Below are 19,896 nucleotides of genomic sequence, written 5' to 3'. Positions count from 1 at the left end.
TAAAATAATATATAAATAATCCCCATGTTAAATATTATGATCTCTTATTTTGTAAATAAGGTTAAATGGTTTTCCCAAAGTCACACAGCTGCTAAAAGCTGGGATTTGAACCCAGTCTTCTGAGGCAGACTCTGTCCTCTTGCTCCAGAGCAATGTTGCATCTCCTTGCAAACAGAAAGGAGCATGACATCCAGTACAAATCAATTTGCTCTCCCTCAGCATGTAGATATCAGAGTCTCTTTCTGAGAGAAGAGAAAGAGCGAAGAGCTTGGCCCCTGTTATCTTAGTCAAAGTTTTCATCTCTTGGTATATTTACATGTAAAATAATAATTCTTGAGAGATGGAAGATCTCCATCCAATGGGAAATCAAGTACTAGTTTTTAATTTTTCCTACATTAATTTTTTTTTTAGTTGGGAATATTTTTGTTAGAAAAGTTAATTCCCAAAATCATCGCAAGAATGAAGCAACTATCTAGACACTTTTTTTTTTCTCTTGCCCTAAATAAAAGGAGGCCCAGGAACCAGGAGATCTGCATTCTTCCCCAGCTTGGCTAGTTGTGTATGACTTGGGGAGCTCCTTCCTCTCTAGAGCCCCTATGAAAAGGAAGAGATTGGATTTAATGACCTCTAAGGTCCCTTCCAGCTCTGATGCACATTTGTATATATTTGTAATTATATTAAAGTACAACCGGTAAAGTAGCAGGATACAAAATTAATGCACAGAAATCTCTGGCATTCCTATATACTAATGATGAAAAATCTGAAAGTGAAATCAAGAAAACACTCCCATTTACCATTGCAACAAAAAGAATAAAATATCTAGGAATAAACCTACCTAAGGATACGAAAGACCTGTATGCAGAAAATTATAAGACACTGATGAAAGAAATTAAAGATGATACAAATAGATGGAGAGATATACCATGTTCTTGGATGGGAAGAATCAACATTGTGAAAATGACTCTACTACCCAAAGCAATCTACAGTTTCAATGCAATCCCTATCAAACTACCACTGGCATTTTTCACAGAACTAGAACAAAAAATTTCGCAATTTGTATGGAAACACAAAAGACCCCGAATAGCCAAAGCAATCTTGAGAACGAAAAAAGGAGCTGGAGGAATCAGGCTCCCCGACCTCAGACTATACTACAAAGCAACAGTAATCAAGACAGTATGGTACTGGCACAAAAACAGAAAGATAGATCAGTGGAACAGGATAGAAAGCCCAGAGATAAACCCACGCACATATGGACACCTTATCTTTGATAAAGGAGGCAGGAATGTACAGTGGAGAAAGGACAGCCTCTTCAATAAATGGTGCTGGGAAGACTGGACAGGTACATGTAAAAGTATGAGATTAGATCACTCCCTAACACCATACACAAAAATAAGCTCAAAATGGATTAAAGACCTAAATGTAAGGCCAGAAACTATCAAACTCTTAGAGGAAAACATAGGAAGAACACTCTATGACATAAATCACAGCAAGATCCTTTCTGACCCACCTCCTAGAGTAATGGAAATAAAAACAAAAATAAACAAATGGGACCTAATGAAACTTCAAAGCTTTTGCACAGCAAAGGAAACCATAATCAAGACCAAAAGACAACCCTCAGAATGGGAGAAAACATTTGCAAATGAAGCAACTGACAAAGGATTAATCTCCAAAATTTACAAGCAGCTCATGCAGCTCAATAACAAAAAAACAAACAACCCCATCCAAAAATGGGCAGAAGACCTAAACAGACATTTCTCCAAAGAAGATATAAAGAATGCCAACAAACACATGAAAGAATGCTCAACATCATTAATCATTAGAGAAATGCAAATCAAAACTACAATGAGATATCATCTCACACCAATCAGAATGGCCATCATCAAAAAATCTAGAAACAATAAATGCTGGAGAGGGTGTGGAGAAAAGGGGACACTCTTGCACTGCTGGTGGGAATGTGAATTGGTTCAGCCACTATGGAGAACAGTATGGAGGTTCCTTAAAAAACTACAAATAGAATTACCATATGACCCAGCAATCCCACTACTGGGCATATACCCTGAGAAAACCAAAATTCAAAAAGAGTCATGTACCAAAATGTTCATTGCAGCTCTATTTACAATAGCCCGGAGATGGAAAGAACCTAAGCGCCCATCATCGGACGAATGGATAAAGAAGATGTGGCACATATACACAATGGAATATTACTCAGCCTTAAAAAGAAATGAAATTGAGCTATTTGTAATGAGATGGATAGACCTAGAGTCTGTCATACAGAGTGAAGTAAGTCAGAAAGAAAAAGACAAATACCGTATGCTAACACATATATATGGAATTTAAGGGAAAAAAATGTCATGAAGAACCTAGGGATAAGACAGGAATAGAGGCACAGACCTACTGGAGAACGGACTTGAGGATATGGGGAGGGGGAAGGGTGAGTTTTGACAGGGCGAGAGAGAGTCATGGACATATACACACTAACAAACGTAGTAAGGTAGATAGCTAGGGGGAAGCAGCCGCAAGGCACAGGGATTTTAGCTCGGGGCTTTGGGACAGTCTGGAGGGGTGGGATGGGGAGAGTGGGAGGGAGGGAGACGCAAGAGGGAAGACACATGGGAGCATATGTATATGTATAGCTGATTCACTTTGTTATAAAGCAGAAACTAACACACCATTGTAAAGCAATTATACCCCAATAAAGATGTTAAAAAAATAAAAATAAAAAAAAAATAAAGTACAACCATGAAAATTGCCAGCAGCATCTCAGTGGGCTGTAACTTACAGGTCTCTCATCTCAATGCAACATAATATAGAGAAAAGGTGACTGAACTTGGAGTCAGACAGACCTGGGTTCCATTTTTGGTTCTGTTACTTACTAATCATGTGACCTAATTGCTCTAAGGCTCAACATCCTCCTAGGAAAATGGGGATTAAAGGGTGGTAGATACACAAGTCTTTGTTGTAGTCTTCTTCATTCTTTTCTGTGTTTCTTAAATATTACAGAATGAATTGAAAGAAAAAGTATGATTATAATAAAGCTCGCCTCCATGGTTTATTGTGAGGTTCAGCTAAGAAGATGCTACATAAAAGTGTTCTGCCAACTGTAGAGTGCTACATGCATGGCACAGTCAGCCCCTAAGACAATACCTGACACATGGCAAATGGCTGGCAGCTGCAGGGTCAAACAAAGGAGATAAAGTCCCCTGACTCCCAAGCTTTGCAGTGCAGGATTTTGCTTTCCCCTAGGAAGCTATTAACTAATCAGCCCAGGTGCAAAGCTGTCCTCTATGGTTTATGTTTACTAAATACATAGTCCCCTTGTTTTAGTCTCAGAAGAAGCACTCAAGAGTGAACTTCAACTGCAATGGTGCTCTGCCTAAAGTTTTATTTTCCCCCAAAAGCAAAAAAGCTGGCTGCAAATTTGGCAGTAAATTTCAAGAGCTATAAAATGTTCATAGCCTCTCACCAAGTAATCCCATTCTTGGGAATTTATCTGAAGAAAACACTGAACAGAAGAATAAGACTATATGCATGAAGACATTTGGGGTAGCATTACCTATTTTAAAAAATGGAAAAAGATAAAGGGAAGAAGAATAGGGGAACTGTTAAGTGAAAAATGGTATGTTCTCATAATAGAAGATTCTGTAGACATCAAAAAGGACAAATATGAAGGTTGTGAAGCGACATGGCAAAATATATAATATCACATTAAATAAAGATTAGAATATAAAATGGTATCTAAGCTGTGATTCCATCCATGTAAAAAGTATTTCTGCATATAGAGAAGGATGAAAGGAAACAGAAAAGTGAAAATATTCATGAGATTGTCAGATAACTCTTTTCCTTTCTTTTAAATATCCAGGTTAATGCTATTGGTATAATAAACAATGTTAAAATAGAACAAACTGGGATTTGGTCCTCTGAGAACCCCTCTAGTTGCTGTAACACGATCAAACAGTCATCTTGCTGATAGCAAATTCTATTAAATACTGAAATATATCAAATTAGGAGAGATGCTTTTCCCAGAATAAAATACCGATCCATTGATTTAAGCTTTCCCTTCCTTTCTGTGCCTCATGCCTTGCACTATATTCAAGACCCCATATTCATTATCAGGATAAAGAAACTGAGCAATGTGTGGGCTGGATTTCAGGAGGGGGTTGATTATGGAACCTTGTAACCAGACTTTCTCATGGCCAAACTCACAGAAGGTGCCTCGGAGTTTTCCCTGCTCTCCAACCAGTTGTGACTGCTCGATAACTATGGCAACCAATTATTTATTCAGTGAATTCAAGTGGAGATCGATACCTCCTGCCAGCTGGATCAAGCCTAGGCCTGGAATTCCTTGAGGAATTCAGAGACACTCCCGTTAGAAGCCAAGGGCACCTTCTTTGTTGTTTTGAACAGCTACTGGATTTGTGGCTTCTTTACTCTTTCAAAAGGGCTGAGATAAAATTCAGTCTCCAGGCAAACTACTGCCAGCAGTCAGCAAGATTTTCAAATCTCTTGAGAGTCACTAAGTGTCTGGGACCTTCCGAGTAATTTGAAATTCCTTAAAACCCCAATCACCGGCATTTTAGTTTAAGGGACCCCCTTTCATCTTGCAGCTTGGTAAACATGGCTGCAGAGCTGACATACAGAGAGTTCATAAATTCTAGGGGAAATCAGACATTCGGATTTTCCCCCTCCCTAGAGAATTATATACAGATTTCAGCTTAAGATCTTTGTCCACCACTAAATAAAACAAACTTCTCAGTATTTTCTGCATTTTGATCTACAACATTTTTACCCAATACTTCAGTATTTGAACTCAGCTTTATGTATTCAAAACTTTAAAATACAACTTATAGAAATGGTTACATAATGGATTTATATGTCATAACCGTAGAATACATGAATTGGAAAGAATTTGAGTTATTCAGTTCAAACTTTCTCCTAAGACAAGAATTCCCACTATGAGATACCACAAAGACAGTACCTGGCACCAGCTGGACTGGCAGTTCACTATTACACCCTGATAATAAAAATATATTTAATAGCACTTTACATTACACTTTTACTTAGATTATTTTACTGCATCCTCACAATAACTCTGTGAATTAGGCAGGACAAAGATGATCTTTATTTAATGAGTAAGAAGGCTAAAGCACAGAGAGTTAAGTGATTTGCCCATTGGTCAAAATGAACAAGTGGCTAATTTCCTTCACACCAAGTCCAGAGATATTTCTATTGTACCTGGTTGCCTTGAACACTGTTAGAATGTTCCTCCTCTTCCTGAGATTAACTCAGCCTCCCTGTAACTCTCTCCTACTTTCCATGTACCTAATTAGCTAATTGACTAATTGCTTCTTTCCACAAATATATGAGTATGTATTCTGTGCCAAGCAATGTTACCGCCACTGGGGTTAGAGCAGTGAACAAAGCAGACAGACAACAGACCGCACTCCTAACCTGTGTGGTGTTAGTATCTAAAGACACTGCTGGGTTCCTGTTCATTCTGGCTATCCAGGCCATAGACATCTCTGCTAGGAGAGAGAGGAAGGCAGGCAGGGGGGAGGAGGAGAGATGGGAGGAAGGGAGGGAGAAGGGAGGAAACAGGGAGAGAGAGATGGAGAGAGAGGGGGAGGGACTGATTGAGTGAAATAATAAAGCTATTTAGGTTTGTGTTCATGTTCTTCCCTCTTCACCTAGTTAACATCTATTCATCCTTTAGATTGCAGATCAAGTAATTCTTCAGGGAAGCTTCCCTTTTTACTCCCAGTCTAGATCATGTTCTCCTATGGCATTTTCTCTATTTTTTCCCTTTGAATGATATCAGGTTGAAATCAGATATTTTTGCAACAATGGCCTCCTCCTCCATTAAATGTAAGCTCCATGGGGGCACAGACTGTCCTTGCTCATCGTTGTATCTCCAGCACCAAACCTACTACATAGGAGATACCCAATAAATATCTGTTAAGTGAATATGTTAATGGAGGGACCTGTAAACTATATTAAATGAATACTAAACAGGTGGGTTGCTCAGAATAAATATACAAGTTGGGAGTTATTAAGAAGCTAACAACAGGAAAGAACTTAACAAACTCTAAAACCTACCACATCAGAAGCTTTGGAACCAGATTTCCTGGATGTAAAGCCTTGCTCTATCACTTATCAGCTGGGTGACTTTGGGTCTGTTTCCACATTCATAAAATAGAGCTAATAATGGTACCTGCCTCATGAGTTGTTGTGAGAATTAGATGAATTAGGACATGTGAAGTATTTGGAACAATGCCTGGCATACAGTAAGTACTTAATAAATATTAGCAAGTATCTTCCACGTCCCCAGCTCAACTTTCCCTTCAACTTTCCTTCAAATCAGCCACTTCTGAGTTGGCCTATTAATGATTCCACAATCCTCCCCGTCACTCTCACAATCATCTCTAACAATTTTTCTCCCCGGCTCATATTTAATCCACTGCAAGAACTTTGATTATTATCTCTGCAATGTTCCTTGCACCTATCTTCTCTCAGTCTCACTGCCTCTGGACCAGGTTTTCAATATCTGTTACCTATATTGTTTTAATAGCTTTTGACTGGTCTCTCTGCTTCCCATCTCTGCTGTAACCCACCTCAGGTCCTTCCAAATCTACTTACTAAAGAACATTAGACAGATAACACAGGCAGAGGTCTTGGCACAGTGCCTCGCACTGAGTATTATAAAATGGTAGTTATTGTTAATTTCATGGAATCCTAATTACCAGTAGGTTCCCTTGTCTTTGCTACCCAAGTGTGGTCCCTAGATCAGCAGCACCAACATCACCTGGGAGCTTGTTAGAATCTCAGGCCTTGCAGAGACCTACCTAATCAGAACCCTCAATTTAACAAGATGTCCAGTGATTTGCATGCACGTGAAAGCTGGAGAAGGTCTGTTATAGTCAACCCCAGTCCCCATAAGATGTTTGACCCAGTCTACAACTAGCGTTCATTTAGTCTCTGTTTTGTAAACCTCACTCCCCAAGGCAGGAACTCACTGTCCATGGTTGCTTATTCCAATTTCAAATAGTTCTGTCTTTTAGAAAGTTTTTCTTATGTTGAGCTAAATTTTGCCTTCCTACAGTTTCCAGATCTGCCTCTTAGACCCACACAAGAAATGCCAAATCCTCTTCCTCACGGCAAGGATCAGGGGATGAGGAAAGGGGTGATGATACCATCAGGAGCCTCAATAAGGAAAAGCAACTTTTGATTTTGAGCAGGTCTCCACACAGGCCAACCCAGCAACAGCAATAATACAGGTCCAGCCAAAGGAGAAGGAGAGGAGAGCAACTGGGGAGAGATGTGTGTGTAACTCAAACACCAACTAACAAACAGAACTTCCTGCTCGGAGCTCTACTTCTTTCTCTGGGAAGTCATCTCACTGCTAATTCTCATGTCATAATAACATCCTTTACTGACAGGCAGTCCCAGAGACACTGAGCCCACGCTGATCAGGAAACCACAAGTCGGTCAGCAACCTGTGCTCAGGCTGTAATAGTGCTTTTCAGTCTGTCTGTCTGTCTTTGATCTATTAGAGCAGGTGTCCGTCTCCCCAGGGAGACCACAAACTCTTGGAGGGTAAGGGATTTTATGCCTGGCACATAGAAGATGCTCAATAAATATTACTGAGTCAATTTGAATTGAAATAAGGTAGTTCTCAGGAATTCTAACTATTTTCTACTAACAAAGTGGTGAGCTAAAAATAAATAATTCAGATTTTCCTAATTTGGGAAACTTTCTGCTATTCACAATTAACCCATTCATTCAACCAATATTTGCTTTGTGCCAGACACCTTTCAATGCTAAAGTAATTTTAAAGATGAATAAGACTCTCCCTGCCCTTAAGAAACCCTGGGTCTAGCTGGAAAAGAAAGACACAAAGAAATTGCTTAATGTGATGTGCATAAACAATTGTAGGGATGCATCAACATTTTTATGGATTCTTAGAACAGCTAGCTCTTCCTGGAAGTAAAACTCCTACCATTTAGGATAATAATAATAAAGGTTTGTCTAATATTTTTTTCTGCAAAGTATACATTAGCTCATTCAATCTTTACAAGAAACCTACAAGTAGACATTATTATCCCTGTGAAAAAGGACAAAACTGAGATTCAGAGAGGGTAAGGAACTTGCCCAAACTTGCAGAGCTAGGAAGTAAGCAGGGTGAAGACTTGAACTCAGCTCTCCAATCTCCAAACCTCATGATAACCTTTCTCCACTACCTTTTAAAAAAAACAGTATGGCCCTGCCAAGTTTTACACTTAGTTTTCCTTGCAATGTAGCCGATGGCTATATGTGATATAAAAACAGAGTAACCAGGTAACCATTTAGAGAGAACAGTGGAGCTCTGGGAAGACAGGTGGTAGAGGGTGTGGCAGGATCAGCCACCTGCCAGGTTCTGCCATGTCACTGTTTCATTGCTTTCTGCCTCCTCCTCAGTCTCAGAATTCATGTTCCAATAAGACAAAGAAAAAGACTACAGAAAGAAAAGAGCATTTTCTACCTGACGGAAGACATGAATAGGGAAAGAAAGCCACGGGGAACATTCTTTTAGTGTAGTGTTTTGCAAAATGGCATTTGGGCACTCAAGTTCCCTCCACCATCTGGTCCAAAATTGCCTTTCCAATCTTATTTCCCTTTTTACTATATGGAAAATGCATTTTACTCTGAGGTTAGGTCATAATTCTAGGCCATAAGGTAAATATTACATAGAATCAATATTTTCTCCTGAAAATTCTTTACATTTCCCCAAAGTGCAGGACACACTCTTAGCTCTCACCACCAGAAGCAAAGAGACCACGGCCCACAGTGGATTCATGTCTTCTCTCTCACGCTCATTCAAAGACATAGAATCATCAAATGTAATAACTTGTACTCTTTTAATTTTTCTGTTCTTTCTACTGAGATTATATATAGGATTTAAAAGATACATAATGCAACTCCACCCTACTTGCTTTTCCCCAAAATGTGTTGAAGTGTTCCACTGCCATGCCCTTGCTATGCTGTTTCCTCCGTCTGGAATGTCCTTCCTCTAAATGGTCTCATTTCTTGATACCGCCTCCTTGGGAAGCTATTCATGACCAGCACCTCCACTTTCCTTCACCTGCAAAGTGCTAGCAGTAGTCTGAACTTCCCCTGCACTTTTAAGGACCTGAGCACTCACCACCACACACTGAGTTTACTACATCATCATCATATATGACTTCCTAGTAGACCATACAGTTTCTGACAGCAGAATTCACACATGACTCATCTTTGCATCCCTAGGGACTGCCACCATGCCCCACATATAGTAGGTCTTCAGTATTTACTCAGTGAATGGATACTGATAAAATAGTAATTCCACACTAACTTTCTATTTGGGGGGCTTCTTACTTGTTATACATAATTAACTGCAACTAGATACCACCTCATGGATATTCCATCAGAAGCAAAGCATTTCCATTACTCCTATGTCAGGAATATGTCACTAGAAAAGGGTAGATGAACTGGGGGCCTAAAAACATTTGACAACCACAACTGTGGGGAATTCCCTTTCACTGTGTGAAAGGAGAGTGATCTGAAAGAAACCATTTCCTGCCCCACCTCACCACCTAGTTTTTCACCAGGGCACATATAGAGAGGTGGAGGAAGAGGAAAAAAAAGAATTAGGAAACAAAGTCATGTTTGTACAAACTACCAATATTGTCCAGATTCTCATAACTTTCCTAGAAAGCAAGACTGGTTAAATGTCTAAGACCCCATTTCCTTTTCATGAGTTCTGTGTGGTTTGGAGCAGAAGATTTTGGGATGAATTTTCTTCTGTCAATAGCCCAACTGATATTCGACAAGCACCCTTTATGGTCAATGGAGCTTATTTAGAAGTCAAGATTTCAGGGTAGCCCATATTCAAATGAAAATTAATATCCACAACAATGTGCACTGCTGTTGCTCAGGCATTGCCTTTTCTGCCATTTCCTGATGCTTTCACACATTTCAAACCCCCTCCGAACCAGCAAATCACAAAGAGAGTTCTGTGAGATCCAGAAATGAGAGAAGAGGGCTTCTTTTTCGTGTGTGTTATAACCACAGCACCTGTAACACCCGGCTCTGCACAGGCTGTAGGACTGAGCACAGGATCTGGATACAGCCCATCAAGGACCGGGCCCATTGTAAGTGCCCAGTAACTGCAGCTGAATTCCTTTAATATCGCTGTCCTTCTTTGAGCCTCTCTCAAGCATTCACCAAACACACTGCTTCTAAGGCCACCACCTGATTCCTCATGACACTGAGTCTGATTTTGGACCACCTAGGGTTTGCAGAAGGGGCAGGCATGTGCCTCATTTGAGGGAGTCCCTGTTACCATCCCTCCAGGATGGAACGTGAGTGGATAAGAGTGCTTATTCTGAATCCAGTTTAGCTACATCACAAACCTAATTTTCTGTAATCCTTACTGCCACCTGAGGCAATAGATATTATTTCCCCCATTTTACAGATGGGGAAACTGAAGTTCAGAGAAATGCATTTCTCAATAGTACGTACTTATTAAATACGCGATCCCAGATTCTAACCTGGGGATGGTGGTCTCCAAAATCCTTGCAATTTCTGCCATGCCAAACTGCTTCCTCCCTGAGCATGCCTCTACATAGATAGGCAGTGGATGAGCAGCTGTAACTGCCGGACACACAGTAAACTGGAGGCAGAGACAAGACTAGCAACCACCTTCTCCTAATTCCTAGTTTGTATTCCGTGCACTGAACTGCCCATCTCTCCAGGTTGGGATTGCCTGGCACCTGCATACTGTGACCTCACTGTTGTCTATTAATTTCTACTTAAAGGGTAAAACAGAAAAAGATGTAGGCCTCGGGCCCTCCTCTTAAACCACAACTCTCACACCTGGACTGCCCTTTTCCCTCTTAGTCTCTTTCCTGCTAAAATCTGTGCTCAAAACCAGCCATCAGGGTAGACCTCTCTAAAATGCAAGCCTGGCCATGACGTTCATCTCTGTGGATCCCCCACTGCTCTCAAGATAACCCCCAATCTTCTCACCTAAGTGTAAAAGCTTCTTCATGCCCTGCCCCACCCTAACCTATCACACCAGTCTCATTTCCCATCACTCTATTTTTTTACATATTTCCTTCCTGAAACGTATGACAGCCATATTTTCAATGGCTTTAGCACATTTTTATTTATGCCTAGAATTCTCACTCCTTCCATTTTAGCCTGGAAACATCGTAAGCTTTTATCAAGACCAGCTCACATTACCTCTTTTTTTTCCCCCTGGTTTGGACATATTTACTTCTTTTTAAAAAATTTTTATTGGAGTATAGTTGATTTACAGTGTTGTGTTAGTTTCAGGTGTAGAGCAAAGCAAATCAGTTATACATATACATATATCCACTCTTTTTTTAGACTCTTTTATGTTACCTCTTTTGAGAAGACCACCCCCTACCATGGGTCTCTCAGCACTTTGTACCCACTCTCACATCCCCACCATAGCACTCAGCACCTTGTATCACATGGATTCTTTTGCATATTCTATCTCCTCTAGGGATGTGTGTTATCATCTCTGAAAACCCACTGACTTGCAGCAGAGTACCTAGATCAGGGGACACTTGTTGATATACTAGACTCAAAACCCATTTCCATAGAGACATGGCAATGTGCTGGCTTTATTCACGGAAAGCAAAGGCTGGCTCTACTTTTTGTGTCTGTTTTTCTAAATTAACTAAATTTCATACTTTCTAGTTTTGAAGGTTTAACTGTCCTAGGAAGAGGTGAATGGTTTTAAAATTGAACTGAAGAGCTTTAGTTGAAAGGTAGCCTTTGAGCCAATTTCATTTCAGTACTGCTGGAGAAATATGTCTGTGCCTTAAATGGGTTTATTTTCTTTAGGTGCTCCCTTGCGTTGCCATTTGAAAGCCCCCTTAATCAAATCCATACTTTTGGAGACAGAGTTTCTTTTTGTTTTGTTAATGGCTCCCTTGGAAGTCTCTGGAACCCTCACAAAAGAAGGGAGTTTCTCATCTAGGATCAAAGACCAGGAGGAGTCAGGTTCCACTTGGAATACTAAGGGAACATGCTAGTGTCCTACTCCTCCCATGGCACATGCTTTTACTCTTCTTGAGCTTCACGTAAACCATTAAATGATGAACCAGCTTAGCCTCTTAAGGTACTCAGACACATCTCACTTTAGCTAAGAGATGTCCCAAGAAGGTGCATATAGACAATGCATCAGAAAGAAGGGCCCATCGGTGCCACAGGATGCATCTGGTCCTCTGTGAAACTCATCACCTGCCTGAAAAACATGCTTTCCATGGCCAAGAGTGTAGCGCGAATCTGAAATTTAATCCTCAGTCCAACGGCCTAGCCCGCACTTGGGTCTGACGAAAAGGATGGGAGGTGCACCCCTGGTCTGGCTAGCCTCTTCTGGAGCCTCCATCTACTGTCACTGTCTCACCAGGCCCCTGTTTGATCAAGAAGGATGAGATCGAACAGGAAACTCTGAAAGTGTAAAGGGGCAAAGGGGAGCTGGGGCCTGTGGCCTCCAGCAGCCACAGGGAGATGGTATCCCCTCTCTTACCCAATGTGCCTTTCTCTTTCTCTCTCATTCTGCCTTGGAATCCTTTATCTCCCAAAGGATAGAGAGGGAGAGACACGTAGGGGGAGAACGGCATAACAAAGAAGTTGAATATATTTTAGGCTTCTGCTTTTAACCCTTCAAAATTGTTGAGTTAAACCATTTTTGCTTTATATGAATATCCATTTTCCTCAGTCCTCTGCCAATCAAAGTTGCTAAATAAAGCTGTAAATAAATAAAGGTGTATTTTATGTGTGGGCAGTTCTTTGGTTTTACTCTGGGTTACTAGCCAAGGACTGGGGAAAGGGGAAGACTCGTCCCTCTGCCCCACAGGAACAGGTTGGTTAAGGTAATCTTCCTTCAAAACTCCCTGTAAAAATAACCCTGAAGCAGCGAGTCCAACTGCCCACAGAGGTCCTGTGGAAACTTAGATTTTCATATATAGGGTTTGTTGACAATAACCAAATAGACTGGGAATCCTCTTTCCTGGAAGTTTGTGACAATAAGTTGCAGGTGTATGTCTCTTGTTTTTTTTTAAATTAATTAATTAATTTATTTTTGGCTGCATTGGGTCTTCATTGTTGCGCACGGGCTTTCTCTTGTTGCGGAGCACAGGCTCTAGGCGCATGGGCTTCGGTAGCTGTGGCTCGCGGGCTCTAGAGCGCAAGGCTCAGTAGTGGCGCATGGGCTTAGTTGCTCCACGGCATGTGGGATCTTCCCGGACCAGGGCTCGAACCCATGTTCCTTGCATTAGCAGGTGAATTCTTAACCACTGTGCCACCAGGGAAATCCCTGTCTCTTGTTTTAAACTAGGGTAAACAGCAGATTTCAGCAAAGTGGCGATCAGTTTCCTAATTTCTTGTGTGTGTGACAGCCAAAGCCAGAATCTACCATAAGCCAGGAAAGGAGAGAGAGGGGGACACAGTCCCTTCAAGTCACAGCAGGGTGGTGCTTACCTGTGATCATGCTCAGTGCTGACAGGCAGGCTAAGGCTTGGATATCAAGGTTCAGGCTCTGCAAACTTAAGGAAAAGTCTTTAATGGAGTCGAGCCACTCCCCAAATCCACGAAGGCACTGAAGTCGATGCAGGACAAGTCCATTGCAGAACACAAACTTATCTTCAGCAGTGTTTGACCTACGAGAGAAAGTCGTGGTGGGTGAGGGACAGAGACACATTAAATAGGTCTGTTCAGTCTGTCCAGTGGGATAACAGCATAACACACAGGCACCCATACAGTCTTGGGGCAGCATCCAAAACCCAGCGTGGTGCTGTGAAACCTGCCCAGACGCCCTCCATGAACAAGACTGTGCTCCTGGGATAAACAACCACCACCAGGTGCCTGCTGACTTCCCTGGTGAGCCTCAGCCCTGGGGATGCTCAGGGTAGTGTGTCTGCTCTCTTACTGCTACAAGCAGTTGCTGGCTCATCCTGGGACTCATGGATGGTGGGAGTGAAGCCCAGTGCCCAGTACTCTCTGCAGTGAACACGAGACTGTTCCCTTCAGTGCTCCTTCGCACTTTGCTCCTTCAACTTCCCTTTCATTTCCTTAAATGTCAAAAACTGATAAGGCCCGAGGCTAGACACTAAAATTCCATTGTGCAGACTCTAAAAACACCAAGTTCCTGCAAGCGCCAGAAATCAATGACAAACTAACAGTGGTCTAAAATAAAAAGAGTCCTTATTTTGTATTACATTCTCTGCTTTAAACAGTGGGGCTGTAGAGGGTTATTTCTCAACCCATCCAGATAGTTTATATTATGTCCATAGTCATCCCATTCTTTTCTGATGAAAGGTGCCCTGGAACTTCTAGTGAGCACCACTTCGCTGTGGGGCCTTGGGCACTCCTTTAATCTTTCTGAGTTTCCTCTTCCTTATCTATTAAACAGGAATTATAATTGCTACCTCCAAAGAATGTTGTGGGAATTGAATGAAATAAAGGATTTGAAAGCTCATGCACAACGCCTGGTATATAAGAGGCCTATGAGTGTCAAGTGTAACTAATTCTGAATTCTACGTGGTCCTTTTACCTTACTCATAAATTCCTTTAATTTTCAAATCTCTTGCCACATATTTCTCTCTCTTGGCCTTCTGCATTAACAAGTTAATGTCTCTTTAATTGTGCTTCTTGGATGAACAGCTTTATTCGTTCATTCACTCAGAAAGTATTTCCTGAGCACAAAGCCTGTGCCGTTCCTTAGCCAGACACTGGAGAACACCTGGTAAATAGGGCCTCTATGGTGCCTGCTCTCATGGAGCTTATCACCTACTTAAACCTTTGCTGCCTGCCTAATAGACGGTAGTCACATTGCTGGCTCAGCGTGGCTCCTGCACACACAGGACTGTAACTATGCTAACCACTGGCAGTCTAGTAGTAACTCCACCTCAGTCTCTCCCACAGATCCCTCCACAGAGGGACGCACAGGAGTGAATGATTCACCCTCAGGGCTTAAAACCCAGACCTCAGAACACCGGCATCAGATTCGCTGGAGCATGACTTAAAAATGCAGATTTCTGGACTTCCTTCAAGGTAGATCCAAACCGAAATAGCTGGGAATGAGGCATGGGAATTTGCACTTTAAGTGAGAGTTTCTGGTAGTACGGTGTGAAACTGGGGAGGGGGTGGTAGGGAAGACAAAGAGGGGAAAGGTGATGATTTTTCCTATAAAACTGGTAAAATGTTGGTACCATCTCCTATAAATATATAACTAAAAGGAAGCAAGGAAGATGAAATTTAAAATGCTAATGTAGACTTTAAGAGAGAAGCTTAGATCCCAGGTTCTAGCTTTTAGAAAAATCAGTTCCTTTTTGTGTTTGGTGTCATTGAGTGTCATAAGTTGAACCAAATCTTTTGATCCAGAAGCTATTCTCTTGGAGTAAACACTGGGGGTTGAGAAGCTGTGGGAACTCTTCAGTGCCCCATCTGGTGTATGAGAACAGCAACTTGTTTAATAGAAACTTGGGAGGTAAATGCAATGTTCAAAGCAAATACTTGCTCCCAGGATATACTTTATGCACCATGAGAATCTTCCTGGAATCACAGAATGTGAGCTACAAGGGGCTTCAGAGAACACCAAATCCAACATTCTCATTTTACAAAGAAGGAAACTAAATTTCTGGTGAGGCAAGTGACCTGCTCAGGGTCTTAGAGCAAGTCTGTATTAAAACTGAGACTAGAACCCAGGAGTCCCGGCTGCCAGCCCAGGGCTCCACCCACTGCTCAGTTTTTTAATGCCTGGTCATATTTCATATGTCCACCTTGAGCAAACTTTTCACTGCTGACTTAGTTACAAACACAGCAGGTTTCAAACTTCTTCAAAGGAAGGAGTGGACTGAGGAAGATAAAATAAAAGTAATTACCTGATGGAAAGTCTGAGAACAAACAGCTCCAAAAAGGCTGATTCTATAAGTAATGTCTGATCTTCTTTGGGGAGATCAGTAAATCCGGGAATCTTTTCTGCCCAGCTTCTAGATACGTCAATGGAGGCTGTTAGAAGGTTGTAGAACTGTTGTACATGCTCGGCATCTGTGCCTGCAGCGGCCTGGTCAGTGGGACAGTACTAGAATGCAAACCACAGATAGCGGCGTTATCTCAATCCAACAGGGATAACAGCATCATTTGCAGCTTGGCTCTTCCAAGATTTTCAACACCTAAATCCTTACTTTTAGGTGCCACAGTTTATAAAACCTTTTTGCATTCACAGTCTCATCGGATTCTCACAATAGCCCTGTGACATAGATAGAGTGGATTCTGTTACCACTTAATAGGCAATGAAATTTGCTTAAGTCCCATTAGTGCAGTGGTTTTCAATCCTGACTGCAATCATCTGGGGAGCTTTAAAAAAACACTCATGTCTGGGTCATATCCACAGAGATTCTAATTTAACTGGTCTGGGATCGGGACTGGTCATCAGGAATTTTAAAAGCTCCCCAGGTGATTCCAAAGGGCTGCTGTGTTGAGAACCATTACCCCAGGGGTTTGTGTCTGCATGGGCCTCCAGCATCCACAGATTCCCTAAGGCACAGCTGTCTCCAAACAATATGCTTAATTAACCCCTGGTTCTCAAACTGTGGCCCCTGGCCCAGCAGCATCAGCAACACCTGGGGATGTGTTAGAAATGAAAATCTCCAGCTCTGCCCCAGACCTACAGAATCAGAAACTCTGAGGGTAGGCCCAAGAAACTGTTTTATCAAGATCTCCAGGTGAATTCTCATGCACAGTAAGTTTGAGAATCACGGAATTAACCAATACGAGAAGATGGATGCTTGCTGCAGGTGGATTTCTGAGGGATAAAACAAACAAGGAAGGGGTCGGGGAGGAGTGTGTCCTTGGCAGGGCCCAGGCAGCTGTGTGCCATCAGACTCAGGGCTCGCGGCTACTAAAATTAATGAAAATTAAATGCAATTTAAAATCCAGTTCTTCAGTCACACTAGCCATATTTCAAGTGCTCAATAGTCACATGTGTTTAGAACACTTCCATCACAGCAGAACACCCTATTGGACATCATTGATCCAGAGGGCCCCAGGAGAAGAAAGGTACAAACAGGGATAAAGTCTCGACACGGCTTTTAGATATGCTGGTAGAGTCTGGGTTTTGCTTGAATCACTGGAGGAAAATCTTTCCTGCGTTAGGCAGGAAAGATTGATACAGCGAGATAATAATCAAGGGACAACCAACAACACAGACTTAGGAGATGAGCAAAAACATTCATATAAATATGCACGTCATTGCCTTCACATGAAAACAGCTGAGTGTGCTTTTGTGTCTCTCAGTTGATCCTCAAAGGGCATGGATTTTAATCCTTATTTTACAGATGAGGAAACTGAGGCTCAAAGAAGCTTGGAAAGGTTAATACACTTTCCCAAGTTACATAACCAACAGTGGTACAGCCAAGACTTAAACATGGCTCTGTGATTTCCAGTCCTACACCTCCTAGCTGTTAATAGGTCTGATGTTACTAGCTGGTGGCCTGTAGGATAGTTTTAAAAAGGATTTTGCTTTGCTTTAATTGGAGTTCTCCATGTATGTATTCATTTGGTCCCATATTTTGTCAACACAGTGACTGGCACATAATTGACGCTCAATAAACTGTTGTTGAATATTGTTCCATGAAAGAACAGTCAGGGGAGTGCCTAGGTTTGCAACAATACTCTAACCTGGCTGGAGGACAAACAGCCAATAAGCAGCCAAGTGCTCACTCTAGAACTACACAGGTGTGAGGAAATGAGGCACTTGTCTTAATTGGGTCTTTTTTTTTTCCTTTGTGTTTTCCCAAGAGGCATCATGAAATAACAAAAGAAACATCAGACAAGGAACCAAGCTACTTTGATCCTAGATTTGTCTAGGCTCCTAATTTGTGAAATAATGTAGCTCTGCTGCTATAGTTATCTGGGGTAAATTACTTCACTTTTCTGAGCCTCAGTTTTCTCCTCTGTAAAATGGGGATAAAATCTTCCTTAACATTTTGTTGTGATGATTAAATGTGATAATACATGCAGAGGACCTGATGCATAGAACGTGTTTGACACATGACGACAGTGATGATACTGATAACAGTTTTGATACTTGGAGTTATCACTGTCCCTCAGCTTCCATATTTATAAAATGGGGGAAGGGGTTGAACTGAAAGGTTTCTAATTTTCAGCCCTGACTTTTTCTAGGATCCCATAATATCAGGTCCAGTTCAAATCCCTGGCTCCTCTGTTCCCAATAATCTACCCAGGGCCTGGATTCTGTGAAGCCCTGGATGTTCTGTGTTGTAATGGACCATGGAAGCAAAGTCCAGGAGAAGGAAGCTGTCATCCTTCCCACAGATATTCAAGGATGACAGCATGATACTGGTGTCATAGACACTCCCCACCAGTTCCTTCCAGCACACATACTATTAACTGGAGGAGAGTGGGAAAAAAAGATTTTATTTTTAAACTTTCTCTTCTAATATGAATCTAACTCCATATGCTCTCCAGGGTCAGGATGAAATTCAGGGCAGCACCACCTTTACAAAGTTGACAGCACTACATGTGAAACTCCCAGGTAATTCAGAGTTGAGGAAAGAATGTTGGATCAGGCAGTAGGTCATGGGGACTTCCTCCAGACTCTGGCACTGACTTGCTGTGCGCCCTAGACAAGGCACTTAACTTCTCTGGGTTTGTTTCTGCCTCTGAAGTTGGAAGTGACTAGACTAGCTGATTCCTTCTGGCTCTTGCATTCAGCTATCTTTCTGTTACTGATTTCTAGTTTAATTCCTTTGTGGGATTGATGGCAGACACTGTATGATTTCTATTCTTTTAAATGTGTTAAGGTGTGTTTTATGGCCCAGATCATCATCTATCCTGGTGAATGTTCCATGTGATGGCTCTTGCATTTGATGATTCTAAATGTTGCTAATCACACCAGGTGTGACGGTATTGCCTAGAATTTGATACTGATTCAGCATTGTTGTTTTAAAATAGTGTGTTAAATGGAGAAAAAAGACTAAAGAATGTCAAGGAATGGGACCTAACAGCTCTCTCCTGCACTGAAGTCCCTGAAACCATGGCTCACAACTCAATAATCTCCCTGCTTCCAATATTTGCTCAGAATCCTCCAGAGCACTTAGCTTTCCCCCAGGGTCCTCTGCAGGCCTCCACCCCTGCTGGGCTCACATTTCATGCCTCCTGCACACAGGGAAATGCAGTTGCTGCCTGTGTATGCTGTTTTCTCTGATAGAGTCCAGCAGGGAGGAAAGCCAGCAGGCCCTGTGTGCCAGACTCCAGCCAGACCCTCTGAGCTTCACCTGCAGCGATTCTGGTTCATGTTTCAGAATTCTGGAGCCAAACTGGATTCAGCCTGAGCCATCAGTAACTTGGGGGTGACTGGAGGGTCAGCATCAACTGCTGGGGGGAAAAGACAAATCAAGTATCCCCTCTACTGAACATAAGATTTAAAGAAATGGAACAAAACATTTTAGAGTCTTTCTCTGCCTGGACTAGCAATTTATAAACACCTCGCTAAGGAATACTGTACGTGGAGTTGGAAGAACCAGACCCCCATCTCTGCCTCTGTGCTCCCCTACATCCCTCTGTCTCTGGGATAAGCAGCTTTGGGGTTCACCAAAGAAAAATCTAGAAATACTTGTTCATTGACCATTCTAATCAGACATAGGCCAAATAGAGAAAGACTTTAAAAATGAATCTTTTTTTCCTATTTATGCTTTTTATTCCAGCCTATATGAATAATCAATAATCAGGTTTTACCACTAGTCAAAGACACAATATTGCATTTACTGATAGCTAATGTCTAATGCAGATTTCTCCAAAGTACTTAGATTGAGAATCTAGAGCTGC

General features: G+C 41.7%; 1 protein-coding gene across 2 annotated transcripts in view; it reads right to left on the bottom strand.

Annotated features, from left to right (window-relative positions):
• NR4A3 (nuclear receptor subfamily 4 group A member 3) overlaps window positions 1–19,896 on the bottom strand; it is a 34,929-nt gene that overhangs the window by 1,390 nt on the left and 13,643 nt on the right. For both annotated transcript variants that reach the window (XM_065878809.1, XM_065878808.1), the window contains exons 5-6: window positions 15,930–16,129; window positions 13,528–13,706 (exon numbers count right to left, since the gene is read on the bottom strand). In XM_065878809.1, coding sequence (XP_065734881.1) covers window positions 13,528–13,706; window positions 15,930–16,129 — 379 coding nt within the window. The remainder of the gene's footprint in view (window positions 1–13,527; window positions 13,707–15,929; window positions 16,130–19,896) is intronic.

This window comes from Phocoena phocoena, chromosome 6, assembly GCF_963924675.1.
Source record: "Phocoena phocoena chromosome 6, mPhoPho1.1, whole genome shotgun sequence".
In the NCBI taxonomy this organism is placed as follows: Eukaryota; Metazoa; Chordata; class Mammalia; order Artiodactyla; family Phocoenidae; genus Phocoena; species Phocoena phocoena.
This window is presented reverse-complemented; position numbering and strand designations above follow the sequence as displayed.